Source organism: Ahaetulla prasina, chromosome 3, assembly GCF_028640845.1.
Source record: "Ahaetulla prasina isolate Xishuangbanna chromosome 3, ASM2864084v1, whole genome shotgun sequence".
NCBI classification, from domain to species: Eukaryota; Metazoa; Chordata; class Lepidosauria; order Squamata; family Colubridae; genus Ahaetulla; species Ahaetulla prasina.
In genome coordinates this window covers 46484584-46506806 of record NC_080541.1, presented here as the reverse complement: position 1 = coordinate 46506806, position 22223 = coordinate 46484584, and the positions used below count along the sequence as shown (strand labels likewise).

The 22223-nt window shown below is 36.9% G+C and overlaps 1 protein-coding gene across 7 annotated transcripts in view; it reads left to right on the top strand.

Annotated features, from left to right (window-relative positions):
• Positions 1 to 22223, top strand: part of CHD7 (chromodomain helicase DNA binding protein 7) — a 210996-nt gene that overhangs the window by 140152 nt on the left and 48621 nt on the right. For all 7 annotated transcript variants that reach the window (XM_058176202.1, XM_058176198.1, XM_058176200.1 and 4 more), the window contains 5 exons: positions 466 to 603; positions 2835 to 2900; positions 6695 to 6750; positions 12307 to 12421; positions 16641 to 16724. In XM_058176202.1, coding sequence (XP_058032185.1) covers positions 466 to 603; positions 2835 to 2900; positions 6695 to 6750; positions 12307 to 12421; positions 16641 to 16724 — 459 coding nt within the window. The remainder of the gene's footprint in view (positions 1 to 465; positions 604 to 2834; positions 2901 to 6694; positions 6751 to 12306; positions 12422 to 16640; positions 16725 to 22223) is intronic.

Here is a 22223-nt window from a genome sequence, read left to right as displayed (position 1 = left end):
AACAATTTTGAAACATTTTGGCCAGTATGCCACAAGCACAACCAAAGTGCTCAGTTCCACTCAAGAATGCTCATGCTATTTATACAAGTTAAGATCTCCAATATGAAGCCTGTGTTTCAAGCCAATCTTAGGTTTTCCAGAATATCACTAATGGGGTTGTTTTGAAAGTTTATTATTAAAAATTCACATGCTTCAGTTTTGATGAAAAGGTGACATAGAAGTTCAGTAAACAAATGGTGAGGCAAATATTGTAGTTCATAGGCCAAGTGAGCCTGGGTATTGAGATATTACATCATTCACGTGTACATAGGATTCTCCCACAGAGATATATGAACTTGAGCATCGGCTCAACAAACGGAAGAAAGCCATTCTGTATTAAAGAACTAATGTATGGGACTAGAAACAAATACTTATTATTGGCAACAAAGTAGAAGCATACACATTTATTTCTTATTTCTTTTTCAGAAGAGGCGTTCTAGCAGGCAAGTTAAAAGAAAGCGTTATACAGAAGACTTGGAATTCAAGATTTCTGACGAAGAAGTTTATGATGCAGATGCTGCTGGAAGAAATTCCCCTTCAAATAACTCTCAATCCGAACAACAGGTCTGTTCATATTTATGCTCTTCCAACTGAGGAATAAACTAAAAATTGTGAACAGTATTGTAGTGTTGCTTCCACGCCAAGGGATTTCCATCTCAGTTTGGCTCAACATGCCAAAATAAATTAGTTATTTAGATTCTTAAAGGCTGTGTTCATTCACATTTTCTTTACATGCCGACAATATGTAATTTTACATAATTTAATGAAATTAATGGTCTGTGTTGAAAAACTTAAAATGAGGCTCCAAAGAGACAGAATTTACCTCTCTGAATTCAGTAGTCTGGCTTCTATGACTTAATAAACCACTCAAGCTTGTCTCCTGCTGTCAGGTACTATAGGAACCCCTTTATGAAATTACTATCTTTTAGTAAGCAGTGGGATATGCTTGATTTTTTTAATGTAGTGTAAATGATGGATAAAATGAATTGAATAAAATGAATAGTGATGATATTACAACGTTTAAAAAAACCTCATATAACTAACTTAGGAAACCATTGGTGAAAATGGGCATACTGAAGTAATTATTGGTCAGTAATTATTTTTAAAAGCTTTCTTAAATCTTTTCCAGTGCTGTGTCAAATATTTGCAACAATTCTGGATTTGGAACACTCCACTAACTACCAGTTGCCTGCTAGACAGAATTTAAGGGACCAGCTTAAGACCTGATTATTTGCAGGGCTGCACCCCTTCTGCCCTATTACTCGAAATAGCAGGAGAGGCTCTTCTGAAGATGGCCCTGTTAATAGAAAGTCAACTGTTTGAATATTCAAAAAAACCCCAATGAGATGCATTTAGTGCACATGTTTAGGAAAACAGTAAACACAGAGCTTTTAATTGATATGTAATTAACAGTCTGATTTATTGTTTCATTTTAGTTGCATTAACTTTGTTATGCTTTGTTTTTGTATTTTTTTATATCATAAAACTTCTTGAATATTGAAATAAAACAAAAATGCAGTGTAAAGTTAGTAAATAAAAATAATGTTTCTATAAATTTTAGCATTAAAAATATATAATGATCCTTTACAAAGCTAACATTTTTCATTATATATTTATTTAGCAGAACTTATAGCAGAATGAAGAGATGTCTTCTTTAAACCATATTTAAGAATGTGTTTCTTCCATTTGCAAAAGCAACTTTTGCAACAGAGCAAGTGACCTAGCTTCTTAACCACTTCTAGAGATAAATGAGCTTCCCTTAGATTGTTTCTAGGAATTGTAAGCAGCCATTTAAGAATTTAAAATTTAACTTGTAATTTCTGCCCTTTGGTTCATGAACCTCTTTATATGATAGCTTCTGATATTTTTCCCCGTTCTCTCTTCTCTGCCCTTATTTCTCAATAATTCTTCCTTCTTCCTAATATGTGAAACACTAATAAAGCTATATGTATAGTGATTTTGGGATTTGTAATGATATGTGGGAATGACCTGGAGGGATGAAGGAAAGAGATGCTTCCTAGAGAAGGATCAGACAAGAGAGGTCGGAACCCCCAATGACTTGATCAGAGAAAGAAACTTGGAAAAGACTTGCATTATTTGCTCAGACAGTTAAAAGAGACAGATTTTATTTTCAGACTTGAAATGTAGTCTTACGATAAACTAGAATTAGCTGATCTGTGTTTCTTGTCAAGTTTACCTGGGAGGGCTGACAGGATGCTGAAAAAAAAAGTTGTCCTAGTAAACTATATAACCTCCACTTCTCTGCATGTAGATGTAGCAATATTCTATAAAAAGGGGAGGAAACAACAGAAAATTGTAAGTTCTTTTCCAGAGTGGCTGCTGCACAACTGCAAGAAAATGATTGAGAATAGGAAATTCTTTCTTTAAAACCTGACTAAAAAAGTTTACAATATTCATCTTATATTGAAATCAAACATGGTGAAATTTCTATGGAGATTCTCCGTCATGGTTGTTCCAAAGTTGCTTTTCCAAAAGGCAACTGGCCTTCCTTGATTTTTTTCCTTGAAAACATTTTGCTTCTCATCCAAGAAGCTTCTTCAGTTCTGAAGAATGGTAGGGAAAGATGATGAATTTTAGAAATAATTTTAAAACCTGGAATTTGAAAAGTTCAATATTATATTTAATATAATTTCCTCCAAAGTGACTGAGAATTATGCAAGTTCAAGTTAGACATTTCCAGAGGGCAATAATAAAGACTGATGATCAGTCCTAACAATATGGATGTTCCTTTCTGTATTTTTATCAATAGTTACTATAAAATATTTCATTTTAAGGAATCTTCTGATGCTGAAGGTCCTGTGGTAGAAAAAATTTTGAGTAGCCGCATAATCAAGAAACAGGTAATGTTTATTATCTTAATCTTCATTTTTAGAATAGTTTGTTTCACTGTAAATTCTTTCACAATTGTCAGTCAAAAAATTAATTATTGGTGTCTATGTTTTTTTTTGGAAAAATTAATAGGTTTCTAAATTTCAGCTTTACCTAATCTGAGAGATTAATTTAAGGTTCAAGGGTAATATGTAAAGAAATTGGAAATAGAGCAGAAATAAATTATAGGATATATGCTATTTTTGATAATTCTTCATAAAGATATTGAGAATAGATTGAAAATTATTATTACACATTCTTGGTACGAAATTAAAATTATGCTTTCATAATAGTACATTCAAAATTAATATCAGGGGTTTTGTTTTAAGGCGAGATTATACGCTTATTAAGAGTGTGCATTGTCTGCCTATATACATTTATTTATCTGCTTTAGGTCGTATAGAATAAGCTATATTTGCTTTGCTAAATCCAATGGACTGAACTCATATCCTTATAGTTTTGTACCTTGGATTCTATAGAATATTTTGTATCTCCAACAGGAGGAGGCTGCCTGTCACTAAATACTTTCACCTCTCTTTCAGTCACTAATATAAGTGATTATATTAGAAAAAACATTAATAATACTATCGTGTTACCAGGGCCAAACCAAAATATATATTATCTAAAGCATCTGTTGCCCACATTTTTCTACCTTGACTAGATTCTTTTGCCCTGCCAGTAGTTTCTTAACAATATTAGAGAATGTTTAATATTCAGGAGACATTTTTATGAATAGTGACCTTCAGACTCCTCCATTATTAGTGAAAAGAACAACCTCTTTTCTGGTTCATGGGGGAACTGTTAAAAACTAAGAAATTCTCCACAGTAAAGTAAGGGAGTTAAACTGATTCTAAATTGGAAATAGTCCAGTTGCTGAATTTGTTTTCACCTATCCCTTTCATCATAATAAGTGATAATCTTGCTAGGAAGAATTATTTTTGGTTGAGACAGCTGCCAAAGAGACCTGACAGCCATATCCAGCACTGCAGCCTGCCTTATTCTGTAGAACAATGGTTCTCAAACATGGCTAATTACCCAAAATTGAGTAACATATTTTTACAGGTAGTCCTTGACTAGTGACCATTATTGTCATAAATCATGCTAATCATTAAGTAGGTCACTACGTGACACATGCTTGATTTTATGGCCTTTCTCACAATGGTTGTTAAGCAAATGCTGCTGCTGTAAAGTGAAAACTATGGCTGTTAAGCAAATCCATTATATGAATGGGTTTTGGTTTTTTTTTGCTGAAAACTGGAGATAAAGACAAGTTTCTAGCAAAAAAATGCTTAACATAACAATGTGTAGCATAAAGCTATTACAATTTTGCAGAATAAAAATAATGTTAAAATTGCTGTGAAGGAAACAACAGACTCAGATACATGGAGTTATATTACATCTCTCAATTAAAAAGTCTATTCATTAGATTTTATGCAGTACAAATCAGTTTAACTAAAAATAATATTCTAAAAAAGAAAAAGATTTTTTCTTAGTTACGCTAAAACTGTGAGGTGGAAGGGTCATCTTTAAGTGCAACCTGTGCTAGAAAAAATAGAAAGGAACAGCATATGTTTAGTATAAGAATATTTAGTAGATCTCTTCATGCATAATCAATATAATAATCCACAATACTAAAAGAATTTAATTTATGCACTAACTGAATTCAAATTAATAAGATTTTTACACTTAAACTAGATTTGGCATCTGTTACAATTTAAGACAATTTTATATATTTTCCTCTGTACTTTAAAGATACAAAGTGTTGGGTTGTTCATATCTCAAAATTATCTGCAAAGCTCTGAAAGTTGCATTGTAGTTATTCAGTTAATGTTTTATTAAAGAATTTTTAATAAATATATGAAAATCAGATTACATATTAATAACTAGGACTATAGCTAGAAAATTCTAGGTTGTAGAATGTAAACAAACTTTAGAATGGAGTTAAAAAGTGGTATATCTCAAAAAGTAAATGATTAGGCTTACAAAAATGTATTTTAAATGAAACAATAAACAAATTGCAATATTAGTTAATGTTGGGAGAAATTTATGGCAGAGGAGTACTTAGATTTCTTTTTTGAAAAATCTCCTTTCAGTGAGTTTAGAATAACACAAAAAAGAATTTCATACTATAAAAATTAAAACTTTAAAATCTTGGCCATTCTACATCCTAAAAAAATATTACTAAATACTTGACAGTGTTTCCTTGGGAGATTCCTTCCTTTTTGGGATAGCAAGTTATCTACTAACTTCCTTCATCTCTACCAGATAGTCTTGAAAGCTAAAGAAGAGGGGGGGAAACTTTCCCTCCACCTTTAGTCATTAATATCAGAAGCTATATCCAAATTGTTTTTGACCATTGCCATTAATTTCTCCTTTCGCAAACTGACTACGGGTAGTCTTTGACTTACAACCGCAATTGTGACCAGAATTTCTGTTGTTAACAAATTGTTGTTAAGTGAGTTGGGCTCACTTTTATGACCGTTTAATCACTATTGCCACAGTTGTTGGGCCGGTGAATGGCGCAGGCTGGTAAGGCCTGTTATTAAGAACAGCCTGTTATTAAGAACACAAAGCCTGCAATTACTGCAGGTTCGAGCCCGGCCCAAGGTTGACTCAGCCTTCCATCCTTTATAAGGTAGGTAAAATGAGGACCCAGATTGTTGGGGGGGCAATAAGTTGACTTTGTAAAAATATACAAATAGAATGAGACTATTGCCTTATACACTGTAAGCCGCCCTGAGTCTTCGGAGAAGGGCGGGGTATAAATGTAAACAAAAAAAAAATAACTGCAGTTACTAAGTGAATCACACTGTTGTTAAACATATCCAGTTTCCTGCATTGATTTTGCTTGTCAGAAGCTGGCTGAGAAAGTCGAAAATGGCAATCGTGACCTGGAACCACAACAACTGTCACAAGTACATGCTGGTTATCAAATGCCCCGACTTTGATCAAATGACCACAGTGGTTGTAAGTCTGAGAAGTCCTGTTCATCTGGGTTGTATCCACACTCTTTAAATACAGAATTGCAATGTAAAGTTGCATCTAAAAGTCTAAAATAACATTCTAGATATGATATGCCATCCTGCTTAACAGGATTGTGTTAAAATTAAGCAATGGAAGTAGCATTTGGGCTTTTGTTTACCTACTTGATATGCAAGGACTTTTCGCCAAGATTTGTGTAATTGCACTATCAAGTAAAACTATATAAAAATACATTAAAACAACAATAAGACATTTAAAGTCCAGCTTAATATGAATACTTATTCAGCAGCACTAATGCTATGGAACCATAAACCATATTAAAACACTACTTGAACAAGTCACAAAACCACAATATAAAGTTGTCAAGAGCAAGCCAAAAATAATACATAAGGCATTCAGGAGTGCAGTTGCTAATTGGGTGCTGCCTGAGAAAATGGTACACTTGGCTTCTCTGTAGCACTGTGGGTTTGGCAGAAAGCCATTTTGGGGTCAAGTTGTTGTGAATGAAGCTGTGTGTGGTTAGGGAGGAGTTAAAATGATTCATGTGTTGGAAATTGTAATGAGTAGAATTTTCAAGGCTTAAGTAAATTCAGGGAAGTTTTTGTATTTCTCTCTCTCTGCTTTTCCTTTAAAGATATATAAGAAAATTTTAAATCCTATTTTTATTGTTACTATTAAATTTCAAACACATGCTATTTTTGAGTAGTATTTTCTATTAATTAAGATTAAGGTGATATTTACCACAGTTGTTTTTAATTAAAACCATTGATCTTGCTTTTTATAGATGGAGAATGGAGAAGAGACACAATCAGAAGAATTCTATGTAAAATATAAAAACTTGTAAGCAAAACCTGTCTTCAGCATTTTTTAAACAGTTCCACAATATGTAAAACATAAATTACAAATATCTAAAGATTAAGTACAAATCAATTACAGATAATGTTCTGCATATGAGTAGCAATACAGACTATTAATTTTAAGTGTTTGGAAGGAGAATGTGTCCTTATGGAATATTTCTGCATATAATAAATGTATCCATAATGTCTTATTTTATACACCATTCAATGATGAGTGGACCTGTAAGTTTCTAACCATGAGATTAGTAACTAGATGTCAACAGAACTCCAGACTAAAAATATATAATAGCTACAATGTTATTTAGCTCCTGCTGCAGACTATCACTATAAGGTAAATTTCAGCTATAGTTGAAGTGAAAATGACATTCTAGAAATTAACATTTAAATTTACTGAGTTTAATAGTTCAACTATAAGGCTAGAATAGAATAGAATAGAATTTTTATTGGCCAAGTGTGATTGGACACACAAGGAATTTGTCTTGGTGCATATGCTCTCAGTGTACATAAAAGAAAAGATACGTTCATCAAGGTACAACATTTACAACACAATTGATGATCAATATATCAATATAAATCATAAGAATTGCCAGCAACAAGTTATAGTCATACAGTCATAAGTGGAAAGAGATTGGTGATGGGAACTATGAAACGATTAATAGTAGTGCAGATTCAGTAAATAGTCTGACAGTGTTGAGGGAATTATTTGTTTAGCAGAGTGATGGCCTTCGGGAAAAAACTGTTCTTGTGTCTAGTTGTTCTGGTGTGCAGTGCTCTATAGCGTCGTTTTGAGGGTAGGAGTTGAAACAGTTTATGTCCAGGATGCGAGGGATCTGCAAATATTTTCACGGCCCTCTTCTTGATTCGTGCAGTATACAGGTCCTCAATGGAAGGCAGGTTGGTAGCAATTATTTTTTTCTGCAGTTCTAATTAGAAGGCAGTTCTTAAGGTTACTTCCTTTCCTATAAAGGTAACCCATCTTTTCAGTCTTCTTAAGAGTTAAGAATAAAAGGTTACAGTTAAGAGTGCCATGCCGTCAACTACAGTTACATGGAGAATAACCCAGGAGATGTGGGGGGAGCATTAAGGGAAAAGTCCAATCACCTCTAAAGTAAGTAAGAGGTGAGAAACAAGACCGCTTTCAATCTTGAAGCAGACTAAAGGCCACCCAAATTTTTTCCGTACGTTAATGAAGCAGACACTGGATTGTGCCAACTGCAGCAACTCTCCTGCAGCCTGAGAGGAATGCCAAGAAAGTTTCATTAGCTAGCAGGAAAGTTCAGACCAGTTATGGGATGATCTCTTTCAAAGTGGACAAGCAAAATTTCAGGAGAGAGTAATATAATTGATGACACCCCCCCCCCAAGAATCCTTGGGTATTTATTGTGAGGCCAGGCAACACCAACCACAGCAATACATCAATTAGCACCAGGATACAATCCAGAAACATTTCCTATTAGGATTATAGTAGGAAAGCTGAAGGATGCTGATGTGAAGATATAATGGGCAGCCTCAAAAGAACAAAATGGCCTAGTGATGCTCCAGCACGACAGCTCAGAGACCAGAGAGAAGAGGTAGACTTGGTTGAATCTTGGTTATCTGTGGAAGGCATAAAAGCCCTAGCCATCTTCCCAACCCATGAGGCTTCCTTTTCCTAAGAATTACATCCTTTGTTTATTAGTATTCAGCTACTTCGGCTTTCAGAAGCACATACAACAAGTGCTATTCCGATGTGGAGAGGGGACAAAGGATGAAAATGAAAAACACAATTTCATAGTCAAGGTCTCCAGCGAGCCTCAGACATAAGGCCAGGAGAGATCCTTTTTTTCCCCAGGGGACCAAAGCATGAGGCATGCCTGAAATCCATTTCTCAAGGGTTTAGTCTAGGAAGAGAGTTAATCTTCAGGATATTTTCTCCACAATTCATACCTCCCTAATGAAAACTATACAGTATTGATTTTCTTTCTGATGATCCTGAATGAATTACTCAAGATACTTAGACTGTAACTGGGCCATAATAAGCAGCAAGTATCTATATGACTGAACCACTGCAGTATTCCACCTGCACCCCCCACTGGCCCACCTGTGGCTCTTACTGGCTCCCCCATGGCACTATGCCTGCAGTCCTCAGAGCCAGCCTAAGACTCTTGCTGGCTTGTCCACACTCTCACCACCCACCTGCAACCCTTGCTAGCCTGTCTCTTTATACCAGGGTTTGAGATATACTACTAGATAACCCAAACCCTGGTATAAATAGCAGTTCTCCTTTCTCTGTGGCCACTTTCAATCAGTGCTGATAGGTGGGGAGAAATCTTGCCCATGATCTCTCATATGTGGTTGCCTTAGGACTTAAAACTTTCTTCCTTTTCTGTTTAATATCTACATGGAAACCTCGGGGTGAAATCATCTGCCAGTTTGGGTCAGGTATCATCGATATACAGATGATATCCAGTTGTATATCTGGCATAAAGATGTAGTCAAAGTCCTGACCCAATACCTGGAGGTTGTACATGTCTGAATGGGGGAGGGGGATGAGACTTAGGTTCAGTCCTGACAAGACCAAATGGTTGTGTCTAATTGGGCCCCCAAAATTCAGAAATAATTCATTGCTGACTTTCCCTGAGTAGCTGTTAGCTGTGACCAAGTCATAGATATACCTGCTGCACCAGTTGAGCCCTTTCCTTCCAGACGTGCCCTAGTCTGAGTAAAGTGACGGTTATTACTTTATAATCTTTTAAGGTATTATGTCTGACTCTCTGAAGGACCACCCATCTCCATTTATCTCTGTTGGTTCAGTCCAGCAGAAGAAAGGCACTTTGTATCCTATTATCATATCCTATTACTGTCTTCTTATAGGATCCAAAATACACAACTACTATGTTGTAATTCCTGCCTTCTGAAACAGTATAAATCCAGAGTTTTATGTGGTTCCCACTGGTATATTGTTGAAGAAACTGGAAGACCTGTTTGTTTCTGAGATTTCAACAGTTTCTTTAACAATGTATAGATGGGAGCCACTTGAAACTAGATAGATATCATTCCACAGGTCAGGAATTACAACATAGTAGCTGTGGATTTTTTAATCTTATAAGATGACTTTGTTTAAGTAATAGAATAAAAATGTGTTTCTAATTGTAAATTACAAAAGTTGTTTGGGACATGAGTAGCCTATTTCAGTGATTAAAAATATTTGTAGAATTGTACCAGGAAAAGCCACCTGTCTTTATAAAATGGATAAGTCACATGCAAATTTTGGCCATATTGGGCCATTCAGGGTCATGTAGAATGCTTATAGTATTACATAAACTCACTGAAAAGTATTGTTGTAATATTAGGAAAAGTGCCTTAAGTCTTGCCTTCTAGGTCAAAGGTGGACAACAATACTTTCGTATCCTATAGGGTTCATCTTCTGCTAACCAACTGCTTATAGCACTTACTATATTTTAACAGTTTGAATCCAGTTTATTTCTTTATTACTTACAATTTATGGTCAAAGTTTTATTATGAGCAGTGTAGAACCAAGGTTACATTGAGGTGGGTGTTGTAGATAATTGTTAAATCTCCCAAACTGCTCACTTCTCCTGTGTGCTGCTTGGTGACTCCAAGCATTGGGTTCAACTCCTTCTGATTGGCCTGATACTGAGTTGCAAAATCTTTGGCCATGCCTCTTCCTTCCGGCCAAGCCTCAGTTTTTTCAACTCAGTCGGGATAGATAGATAGATAGATAGATAGATAGATAGATAGATAGATAGATAGATAGATAGATAGATAGATAGATGCATAAAAAGTAATGTTACCATGAAGACCAGAATAAAAAGGAAGAAAAATTACAGAGTTCATATCTTTAATAACTTTAAACATAAAAGACCAATTCAAATTGTCAAAAGTTTTTTTCTGTATCCAGAAAAATCAGTGTCACTTGCAGGGAGGCATGATAGCTTAGTGCAGTGGTCATCAACTTGTGGTCCATGAGAAAATTTTGGTGGTCCGCAGAAAAATTATTTGCATTTTATATATTTCACTAAATACTATTTATCTTTTAAAAAAATTAATATTAATGATCCGCGGGATTTAAAATTAGGAATTTAGTGGTTCCTGAGGTCCGAAAGGTTGGTGACCCCTGGCTTAGTGGCTTAATGATGCTGGAGATGGTCTTTGCTGCAGCGGTTCAAATTCTAGCACTGCATGGTAGAGTGAGCTCTCATCATTTGCCTCTGCTTCGTCTACCTAACAGTTCAAAAGCATGTTGTATGTATGTAGATAAGTAGATAGTAACCTAGTACAGAGATGAGCGGAATCCTGCCGGCCCTGCACTTCCCTGGTTGTAATGTCTGTTTGTGAGGTGGTTTTGCTGAAGGGAGAGGATGGTGCTGCAGGAAAGCTGCTTTTTTTTCTTCTGATATGGAGGTAACTTTCCCTCCTGACACGCACCTTTGGAAACATGCGAGCGTAAACCAAACAGAGCTAACAAACAGACAGCCAAACTATATTCTTCAATAGCATTGCAGTCTCCTGGCTAATGTAACATCACCAAACGCTAAATAAATAAAAATAAATAAGTGCCAGTTGGTATGTTGTTGTAGATACTATTATATCCAGTACAGTTATTATATTATTTCTTAATTTTGTGTAAGAATCCATATGAATAAAATCCTGCACAATCTTCTTTAATCTATTAGCCAAAATTGATATAAATATTTTATAGTCATTATTCAGCAATGAAATTCAACAGTAAAACTTAGTTTAGATTAAATCTTGTTCTTCTTTTGACAATAAAGCAGTATTAATTTCTTTCCACAATTCATATAATAGATCCCTACAAAATAGAATCCATCACACATTGAAGTGGTTGCAAATGTTGGTCTTCAAAATCTTACAATATGAACTTGGAAGTCTGTCTGGTGCTTTCCCTATTTTAGTAGTTGCAACTATTTCTGAGTTGCCCACATCCAACTCTAGGAATTCCAAATGTGCTCTCCAGTCCCAAAAGTTGTGGTAGAAAATATTTAATCGGGCAATATCTGATTTAAATCAACCTGACTTGGAACATTTTTATTCTGTTAAAATGTTTATGTCAGATTAATTTAAATAGATGATCACTAGATGTTATGAGCTAGGCTTATTGAACACATAATAGCTGTGACTTAGTAACAAAGCTAAGTCATAGCTCAATTCAATACTGTGTTAATATAAAGCAAGCAAATCCCATTTTGCTGTACTCTCTCATACAAACAGGGATTTTTTTAAATGAATTGAGTTCTTTGTTTCTCCAATCACAATGATTATTACTGACAATATCACTTAAGTTCTAAGATATTTTTTTCTCTTAATATTTAGGGAGATGATATTAATAAAAGAGGAAGCATAGTATCCTATCTTCGATACTTAATCAAAATCTCCATTGCAATTATTTGCTAAATGATACTGTAAAACTGTACAGCTTATGTATTATTTTAAGACAATTATATTATTAAGACAATCAGTTTACATAAATATTAAGCTAATAAATAGTGCTATGATTATTTTTCTTCCTTTTTTTTAGTTCTTACCTCCACTGCCAATGGGCATCTGTGGAAGTACTGGACAAAGACAGGAGAATTCAACAGAAGATTAAAAGATTTAAAGCAAAGCAGGCTCAAAATAAATTCCTTTCAGAGGTATCTTTTTATTATTTCAATTGGATTAAATCATGTAGTGAGGCTGAGGTTCATTGATAACTCCATCAAGTGAAGCTCAGTCATTTCTATTCAGTGTACCTACAATTTCTTTTGAAAACTATTTGGAATGTATGCAGGTGCACCATGTAGTAGCTTATAGTGAAACAGTAATCTGGATCTCATATGTCTGTAAATACTTATATGCCTTGAAGAGATTACACCTCACATATTGTAAAGACGGTCTGCCATAGGTTCCTTTTTAATAATACTTTATATAGGCTGGATATGGGACGTGGTGCTAAGACGCTGAGCTTGTCGATCGAAAGGTCGGCAGTTCAGCGGTTTGAATTCCTAGTGCAATATAATGGGGTGAGCTCCCGTTACTTGTCCCAGCTTGTGCCAATCCAGCAGTTCGAAAGCATGTAAAAATTGCAAGTGGAAAAATAGGAACCACCTTTGGTGGGAAGGTAACAGCGTTCCGTGTGCCTTTGACGTTTAGTCATGCCAGCTACATGACCACGAAGACATCTTCGGACAGCGCTGGCTCTTTGGCTTTGAAACGGAGATGAGCACCACCCACTACAGTTGGGAATGACTAGCACATTTGTGTGAGGGGAACCTTTACTTTTACCTTTTATAGGCTGGAGAAATATTTTTTATTAAATATTTTGAAAACAGACTTAGGTACTCAGTCTACTGAAGTGGATTGATGTTTAAATTCTCTTGATTTTTTAATGGTCTTAACTCTTGTGTTTATTGATTTATTTTGGATTGTACTTCATTATGCTGGTTTCTTACATTGTTACAAGTTTTAGACTTTATTGTATTATTATTGTTTTAAAATGATTGAATGATTCTAAGGAACTAGTTTTATAGATGTATGTACAAATAAATAATTTCCTCCTTCCCCACAATGTTGTCACATTTTCCAGAGAATTTCTTAATTTCAGTCTAGTCTATTTCAAGCAAACTAGAGCTAGCTGAGGTTTAAACGTACAGAAAAGCTAGTAATCTGAGCAATATGTGTCATACATCTTCATGTCCAATCAAGTAGCAAAGGAATCTAAGCAAAAACATGTTAGTCCTGAATCTTTATTTCATGTAATATTTAATTAAACCCCTGTTGCTTGTCTAAGCAAACTACTAAATAGTGGTTTGTCTGTCACTTAGTATGAAGCCTGAGCTGCCCACAAAGTTACTGATGATAATTATGTTTCAGTATTGAAACCTCATTTAGTACTTTGTAGATGGTGAGTTTTATGGCTGCCATATCTAGGTGAAATAATGGGGAGATCTAATTTCACTGGCGAATGGGTTAACACTGGATATCCCCTCACTTTACAGTGTCACTGGGACTGAGTATTTACACTGAAACAGAAGAAGAAGGAACAAAACAGCACACTGTGATCCAAAAGATACAGGAGGTTCCCCTCTAGGAAATATGGAATTATATAATTGCCCAAGAATTAATGCATTTTTGTTTATTGTTCTGTCTCAAAAGCTATAGAAACCTCTAGAGATAGAATAAGTTTATTGTGCTGTTCTTTGGTAAATATGGTTTGTAGGACTACAAATCCTTTCTCTTTTCTTTACATCTTTAAATCAAACTGGAAGGGAGCTTAGAAAATTGTTAACAACAGCTGGATATCAGCTGCAGACAATGCTTGAAAACAAAGTAGCTAAAGATTTCATAAGCAATGTTGATTTATTTGGGTACTGTTCTCAGTAGACTATGGAATTGGTGTCTGGAAGCTGACAAACTGAAGTTTAATCTAGGTAAACCAGTTCTAATCAGCATAAAGCCACATGCAACACATGCCACATTCACAAACCATTGCTGGTTCAGAATACTACATGTACTTTCTGGAGATTATTTTTCTTACTAAATTATACCAATTTTCTTTAATTTTTCTTCAGTTTTTGTGTCCAAGATTCCAATTATTTCCTATTAAACCCTTAATTTGAGATTGCTGTTTGATAAACTGTATCATCTATTATAAACCCATAAATTATGAATAGAATGCTCTATTGCCAAGACAGTAGTTTTTCCATGATTACATGGAAATTTAAGAGATTATGGTCACCTTCTAGACATATTATGTAAAGACGTATTATGCTATCATGTATTATTTATTATTTATTCATTCATTCATTCATTCATTTATTTACATGCTTGCTTATTTACTTAAATTTTTCTTACTGGATTTATGTGCCTCCCATTTTGCCAAAGGAAACTCTAGCAGCTTACAATCATTCAATAAAAATGCCATATAAAACATTAAACAATAAATAGGGATCTTAAATTTAAAATTCAGTTAAAATTAAATAAGATGGAGAGGAAGGGAGCAAAGTGCTCACAGGTAGGAGGTGGTTTGTTATGTAATCCATTAGTCACTTCCAGAATTCCACATCCCGATTAGGACTCAATCTAGTTGGCAGAGCCATATCTTCAAGTTCTTTTGGAAAGCCAAATGGGTCTCATCTCAGGGACTTATATTTATAGACTATTAAAACTGCTTCAAGGTTATGACCTTGCTCTTGATAGATATTTATGCTGTCATGATGTTGAAGCAATTTTAATGTTCTTGCTCCATTTTATCCACTTTTATTATAAATAGCTTTTTAGACCAAGACAGTACAAAATATTTTGGATTTTTCAGCATTTTCCCATGTCTGCTGAAAAAGGTGTGAGACTCATGTTCCCAACTAGCTTTGTCAAAGTGGTATGCCAATGGCTTCTTTTTATAGGCAGCTTCATAAATTCCTCGTTTCGATCAGCAGGTGAGAATGAATAAAGTTAATCCACATTAACAGGGCTACATAACAACTTAATCAACCCACTGCAGTGAATTAGCTACTTAATTTGCAAAGAAATGTATTATTTCATTATTAATTAGAATAATTCCTCAGTCATGATGGAATAAGACACTTTTCTCTGCAAATTAAATAGCTAACTCGCTGCAATAAGCAGATTAATTTTTTTAGAGACAGTCCAATTTAAAACACCATGTTATCCAAAACAGTTTCTCTGGGTGGATTACCCCCCTAGATTCATGGTATAATTAATTAAAAAGAAGTTACAACTTAATTGATTAGATTTGGCATTAATCAAGAGATTCTGTATGCTCCGTTCTCTTCTGAAACCATCTGTGATCTATAGACCATCAGGTTCCATGGTGGAATATTAGTGGAAAGTATACTTAGAAGTAACTATTAATGGATAAAGTTAGCTGCCATGTAAGAGATATATCAAGCAATGACCAAGTAGCTATCCAAAACTGATTGGCAAGATCTTTGCCTTTAGAATATGCCAATCAAACAGTTAAAATAATGTACCTGAAAATCCTTGAACTTTTCAGTTATTCAAAAAATGCTATTTGTGTTTGTCTGTTAGCTTGTAACAGTAAGCATGTGAGAGCCAGTTTGGTGAAGTTGTTAAGGCATCAGACTAGAAACTAGAAGACAGTGAGTTATAGTCCTGCCCTAGGCACAAAGCCAGTTGGGTGACCTTGAGCTTGTCACCTTCTCTTAGCTCTAGGAAGGAGGCAATAGCAAAGCACTTCTGAAAAATCTTAACCAGAAAACTGCAGGGACTTGTCCAGGCAATCTCTGTAAATCATTGATTGAACAGATAAAACGACTACACTACACCATATAAGAGGAAGAAGTATGTATTTATAATAAATTTGATTTTTACACAATTATATACCAGTTCTCACATAAATTTAAGAAATAAAAAAAATAAGATCATTGCCAAGATAAAGTAGGAAACAAAGAGGGTATCTAATTTATTTCTTGAGGAATATTTTTTTCTCAATATGATTTAAGCAATAATTAGGTGACTTCTGAAGTTTATTTCTACAGCATATAGCTTTCATAGTTCCAACTTCTATACTGCAAGCTTCAATCTTCAAGAATGCTAAATGCATCATATGCTATAAACATTTTAAGCTGTTCGTTAGTGAATCGTAATTTCCCACTTCTTTTAAAATATCCCTAAACATTCCTATTCCTAAACATCCTTGCACGATAAAAAGTTTTACGCTGTGATTAAGAGGCCCAGTTAACAAAGCGAAAGAAGTTCAATTCTTCAGAAATGCTATCATTCTGGAATGTTGCACTTCAATTAATGCTATAGTTTACCAAACATGCTAGTGTTAGTGTCCCTACTGTTTTATTTACTGATTTTTTTCCTTTATCCATGCTTGTCCTTGAATAGATAGATGATGAACTTTTTAATCCAGATTATGTTGAAGTTGACCGAATAATGGATATTTCACATAGCAAAGATGATAATGGAGAGGTAAGTTTATTTATTTATTTATTTATTAAATTGCACTTGTTTGCTAGCAATATTAAAATGAAGTATGCCATACATTGCTAAACTATTTTCATTTTCATTTATTTTAATGGGTATTTCTGTTACATTTTTGAATACGCATTAATTTTTAAACTATACTGCAGTTAGTCCTCGACTTGGTTGCTTAACAACCATTTGAAGTTGTAATGGATCTGTGGGGAGACTACTTACAACCCAGATTTGAAGCTCCAGTGGTTGCCACTCCCACAATCAAGTGATTGAACTTTGGCTGCTCAGCAACTGGGTCTCATTGATAGTCATTTGCAGCATCCTGCAGTAATGTGACCACATTTTAAGATGGTTTTGCTGAAAAACTATCAGTTTTTATTTTAGGTTTTTGGCAAAACAACTCTCTTAGAAAACCATTGGTCCACTTAATGACCAGAGAGTTCATCAGAAAAACTTGTAAAATTGGATCACATGACTGACTTGTTTTACAACTGTCACGATTTACAATGATGATGGGTAATCTCTATTATGGTTGTAAATTTAAAGATTACCTATACTTGAACATCCATATCCTTCACCTGGACAAAATGTTGCTATATCAATTGATATGAAAGATACTAATATGCCAAAACAATACGTAAAATATGGGAATAGAAAATGAAGAGGAAGACAAGTAATAATGTCAAGATTTTATCTTGTAAGTCACACTGCATTTGTGTGTCAAGGAAATTTTAAAGTGTGGCTTAGGTAAATAATACTGTTATATTTGCTTTTTGAATATAACTTGTTTTTATTATTCTCCATTTAAATTAATTTTTTACATAATTAAATTCATATAATTATTATTTGAAAGTTTCAAATTTAGGAAGTGCTGTTAAGTGATATATTTATTAAGCATTTTATATTACTTATATGGTTGTCGAATCATCGTTTAAAATAAATGTTATTACCACCCTAGCTATATACTGAATATACAGTATATGTTATAATAGATTTTGGATAGCACTAGCGTATCAAAGACCCCATACCTTTATAATGCTTCATGATATACTGTTCATGATATACTTCACCCAGTGAAAGACACGAAAATTTTTGCAATGTAGACAAAAACCCCATCAAATAATTGTAGCAGCAGTGAATGTGTCAGTTTTAATTTTTAGTTCAGTAAATATTGAAATATAAACCACATAAATTGAACTTCTACATGGTTTTAAAAAATGGGGAGGATCATGAGATAATTTTTTTCAAGAAAAACTGTTAGAATGTATTTTTGTTTTTAAATCTGTGGGGAAAATAATTTCACTATTTTCAATATTCAGAAAAACCTTTCATTATTTTAAAGTGTTACATCATGTTATTCATTGTGGGCATTGTGGTTTACTATACATATTCTCCTCATGAATATTAGCCCATAGTACATAGAATGCAAATGTAAGGTTTTTGGCAGGAGACTTCTGTTTTCCAGAGCATCTTCTATAGCAGAATTTTGGCTTTGATTCAAAGAACAGTTCTGTTTTCAATGTTCCAGTGATAGTTCTTGGCAGTTCATCTTGGGTGGGTTTTTGTTGTTTTTTGTTTTTATTTTGAAATGGACTTTGCAAATGCCAACAGTCTGGTGTTGCGTCCCCACCAAAATTTTGTTTATTGGTATTTCCTCAATTCCAATTTTGCATTCAGTCCTGCAAATAGTACCACTTTTATCTTTATTACTATACTTTCCCTTTTCTAATATTGTAGAGAAATGTACTACCAATAGTGGTGGGCTTCCTGACTTCTTTTCTATAGAAGTTTGTGACCTCGCTTAAAATTTGTTGTTATATAGTTTAATATCAATTTCTTCATTAATTGGAGTAGATCACTCATCTGTACTTTCCTCATCTTTTGAATGCAACACATTATCAATATTGATACGATATTTATATCACAGTCTTCTATAATTTCTTCATATCCATTTCCCCAGATTTGTTTCCATTGTGGCCAGGTAAATCAAGGCAGAAAAATCTTTTTATTTTCATCTTTGCCTTTATCTCTTCCATCAGTGTATTTCTGGACAATAGTAAATGTAACAAATAAGAAAGATACTTCTGTGGATTGAGTCTCACTTCCTGTTTTGTATCACATCCATAACGAGCAGTCTTAACTATAATTCAGTGAAGGTGAACCTTTTTGGTGTTGTGTTCCAAAAGTCCAAGCACGTGAGCGCTGTTGTGCTCCCGCGTGCCAGCACCCATAATGCAATGTGTATGCCTCTTTGCGCATACACACATAACCTCCCACACTCTCCCTGTGCATGCACGCCGCACTGCACGTGCACCCCAAGTATGTGCCCCCCCCACTTTTTCCAAGAGGGCCAGCACGCCTCTTACCAGAGGGCAACTAGGTACCGGCCCGGTCCCTGGCGATACAGCCTTTCCCTGGCTGTGGGTAGTGCTCTTGGCCCTGCCATCTTGCCAGCACCATGCGCTGGCCGGGGAAGCTCCAAATGCGCGGCTTGCCTGGGCTCCTCCCCACTGGGAGCCGCCGTTCCCTGGCTGGTGGCAGTGCTCCCGGCCCCGCTGGGAAAGCTCCGAACATGCAGCTTGCCTGGGCTCCTCCCCTCTGGGAGCTGCAGGCTGAGCAGGTGCAGCTGGCAGGGCTTTGGCAGCTGCAGGGGAAAGGGCAATAGCAACCAGCCAGCTCAGGTTCATGGGGCCGCAGGATGAGCAGGTGCGGCTGGCAGGGCTTTGGCAGCTGCAGGAGCAAGAACAAGAGCAACCAGCCAGCTCAGGTCCATGAGGCAGCATTTGCTGGCTGGGTGGCTGGCTGCCCATCCTGCTGCTCCTTCCCCAGTGTTAGCTCGGCTGGCAGTGCAGCAGCAGGTGTGATGGGGGTTGGGTAATGGGCCCAATTGCAAGCGGCGTGGCACCCTCACCGCCCCCCCCCACTGTGCCGCTGGCCAAGCCAGGTTATGGCGGCTCCCAATGGGGAGGAGCCCAGGCAAAAGTACCTTGAGTGTAATTTTTTGTAAAAAGGTGATATTCAGACAGCACGACACAGCCATCCTGTCATTTCCACGCTTAAGTATAACAATGGTTTCCCCCTTTATTTGACAGTGGAAACGTTAGTGGCGATTTTCTATAAAAACTATTTCAGGATTTGTTCCCGGTTTCCTCTAATTCTCTGCAAGCACAACTCTTTAGTCAGATCTCTCCCCCCTACAAGTGCAGCCCTTTTAAAAGGGGAAAGAAGACGGGCGAAAAAACGAACATGTTTAGCAGGAAGCTTTGAAGTTGCCTGATCATCAACTGAGCAAATTCCGGCTCTAGAGCCACTCCACAGCCCATGAGCTGGGCAGAAGAAGGGAAAATTCCCTCTCTTTTCAGTTCCCCATCGGGCTGGCTTTGCCAGAGACCACCTCCCGGTCTCGCAGCCAGTTCCCTCTTGAAGTTTCAAGGGTCGCCATATGATTTCTATGAACTTGAGCTGAGCAGATCTGCAACACCAGGCAGGGCGAAAGCGGCAGCTCCTGGTTTTTCCAGCCACCAAGCTCTCACATAGAGAAGAGCAGCTGGGGAAGTAGACAAGGCGCTGCGGTGGCGGCAGGGGCAGGCAGGTGTTGGGGAAGCATCAAGGGCAGCACGTGTATCCAGGATGCCCCTCTTTGGGTTTTCCGCTTGACGGCGTGCTCAGCCAGTCCCGTCCCCACCTGCTCGGCCTGCGGCTCCCAGTGGAGAGAAGCCCAGGCAAGCTGCGCATTCGGTGCTTCCCTGGCGGGACCGAGAGTGCTGCCCCAGCCAGGGAATGGCAGCTCCCAGTGGGGAGGAGCCCAGGCAAGCTGTGTGTTCGGAGCTTCCCCAGCAGGGCTGAGAGCGCTGCCACCAGCTAGGGTACGGTAGCTCCCAGCAGGGTGGAGCCCAGGCAAGCCACGCATTCGGAGCTCAGCAGCTGCCGGTCCTCCAAAGCCCCACCAGCCGCACCTGCTCAGCATGCTGTGGCTTCCAGCAGGGAGGAGCCCAGGCAAGCTGCGCATTTGGAGCTCAACGGCTGCCGGTTCGCCAAAGCCCCACCAACCATACCTGATTGGCCTGTGTCTCCCAGTGGGAGGAGCCCAGGCCACGGGGTCATCAGCGCAGGCAGCCCACCCACACCACCCTGCCCTCACCAGCTGCTAGTCCAGACCACCTGGGGTCATGCAAGAAGCCCGTGCAGACAGGGAAGGAGGGAAGCCCCGGGTTACCTTGCTGTGCTTCCTTAGGAAGTGACCGCCAGGATCCCCTTTCCACGTCTTTTGGCACGCGGGCCTCTTGCTGGTCTTCATGCACTCATGCGCGCCAGAAATCATACCAGTTGGCTGGTGCACATGCACACTCTGGAAACAGGAAAATCATCTTCCTGGAGTGCACATGCACATTGGGCAGCTGCTCTTCCAGTTTTTGGTACGCATGAAACCCAGCTGGCCGGCACACTGGAACCCAGAAGAGCAACGGGCAATGGCTCCACCTGCCCAGAGAAATGGCTCTGCGTGCCACTTACAGCACGCATAGGTTTGCCATCACGGCTATAGTATACAAAATTCTATTTGTGTAAGTGGTGGACACATATGCCTGCCACTCACGCAATTGGAGCTGCAGTTGCTTGCCCACTGCGTCCATGGACTATCCCCTTTCTCCCCTCCGCCGATCTGCAAAGCCAGAAACGTTGGGGATCACTGATACAGAACTTATATTTTTGCTGGTTTTATATGTATTTTTATAAAAACACATACATACATACATGTGTGTATACACATGCGTGTATGTATGTATAATTTTTAACCCTTATTATTTGCCCATATTTAGTGAATGGGTGATTATATAAATTGAAATAAATTTGAATGCAGACATAGGGGATTAAGCACTGATATTGTTGGTGAAGTCATTAGATCATACACTGAAAAAATTATTTGAAATGTGACATTGTTCAAACTAGAGGTAGACCATTTAGGATGTGGTATTTTTAGCTAACACAATGTTCCACAATGTTACTTGTTGGCCACAAATTCTTGCTTAAAATGTGCCATATGATGAATGAATGAATCAGTCAGTCAATCAGTCTTGCTTAAAACAAAAGTATCTGCAAGATCCAAGAGGCTTGAAAACTTGTATCAGGTGTTGGAGGAGGACTGTGATTTCTTTAAACTCAATAATACATAAAACATCTCAACCTTAGTAGCCATAAACTAGCAATGTTCAGGTCTGGTGGAAAACAAAGGGAGAAAATCTGACTGAGTAAATTGGAAATTTTATTCTTTTGCTTCATTGTTCCTTAGGACAATAAATTACTAGACTTGCCTTACTAAATACCTGCATTTTCCTTATGAAAAGATTTCCTCTGTCTTCACTTTTATTCTTGACAACAAGGAGATAACAACTGGTGAGGGAATTTACATTGCTAAACAATAAATGATGTTCATCCCTCCAGAGGTTGTGCTGCAAAAGCCTTGAGAAGTTCAGTTGCCCTTCAGCACCACACATG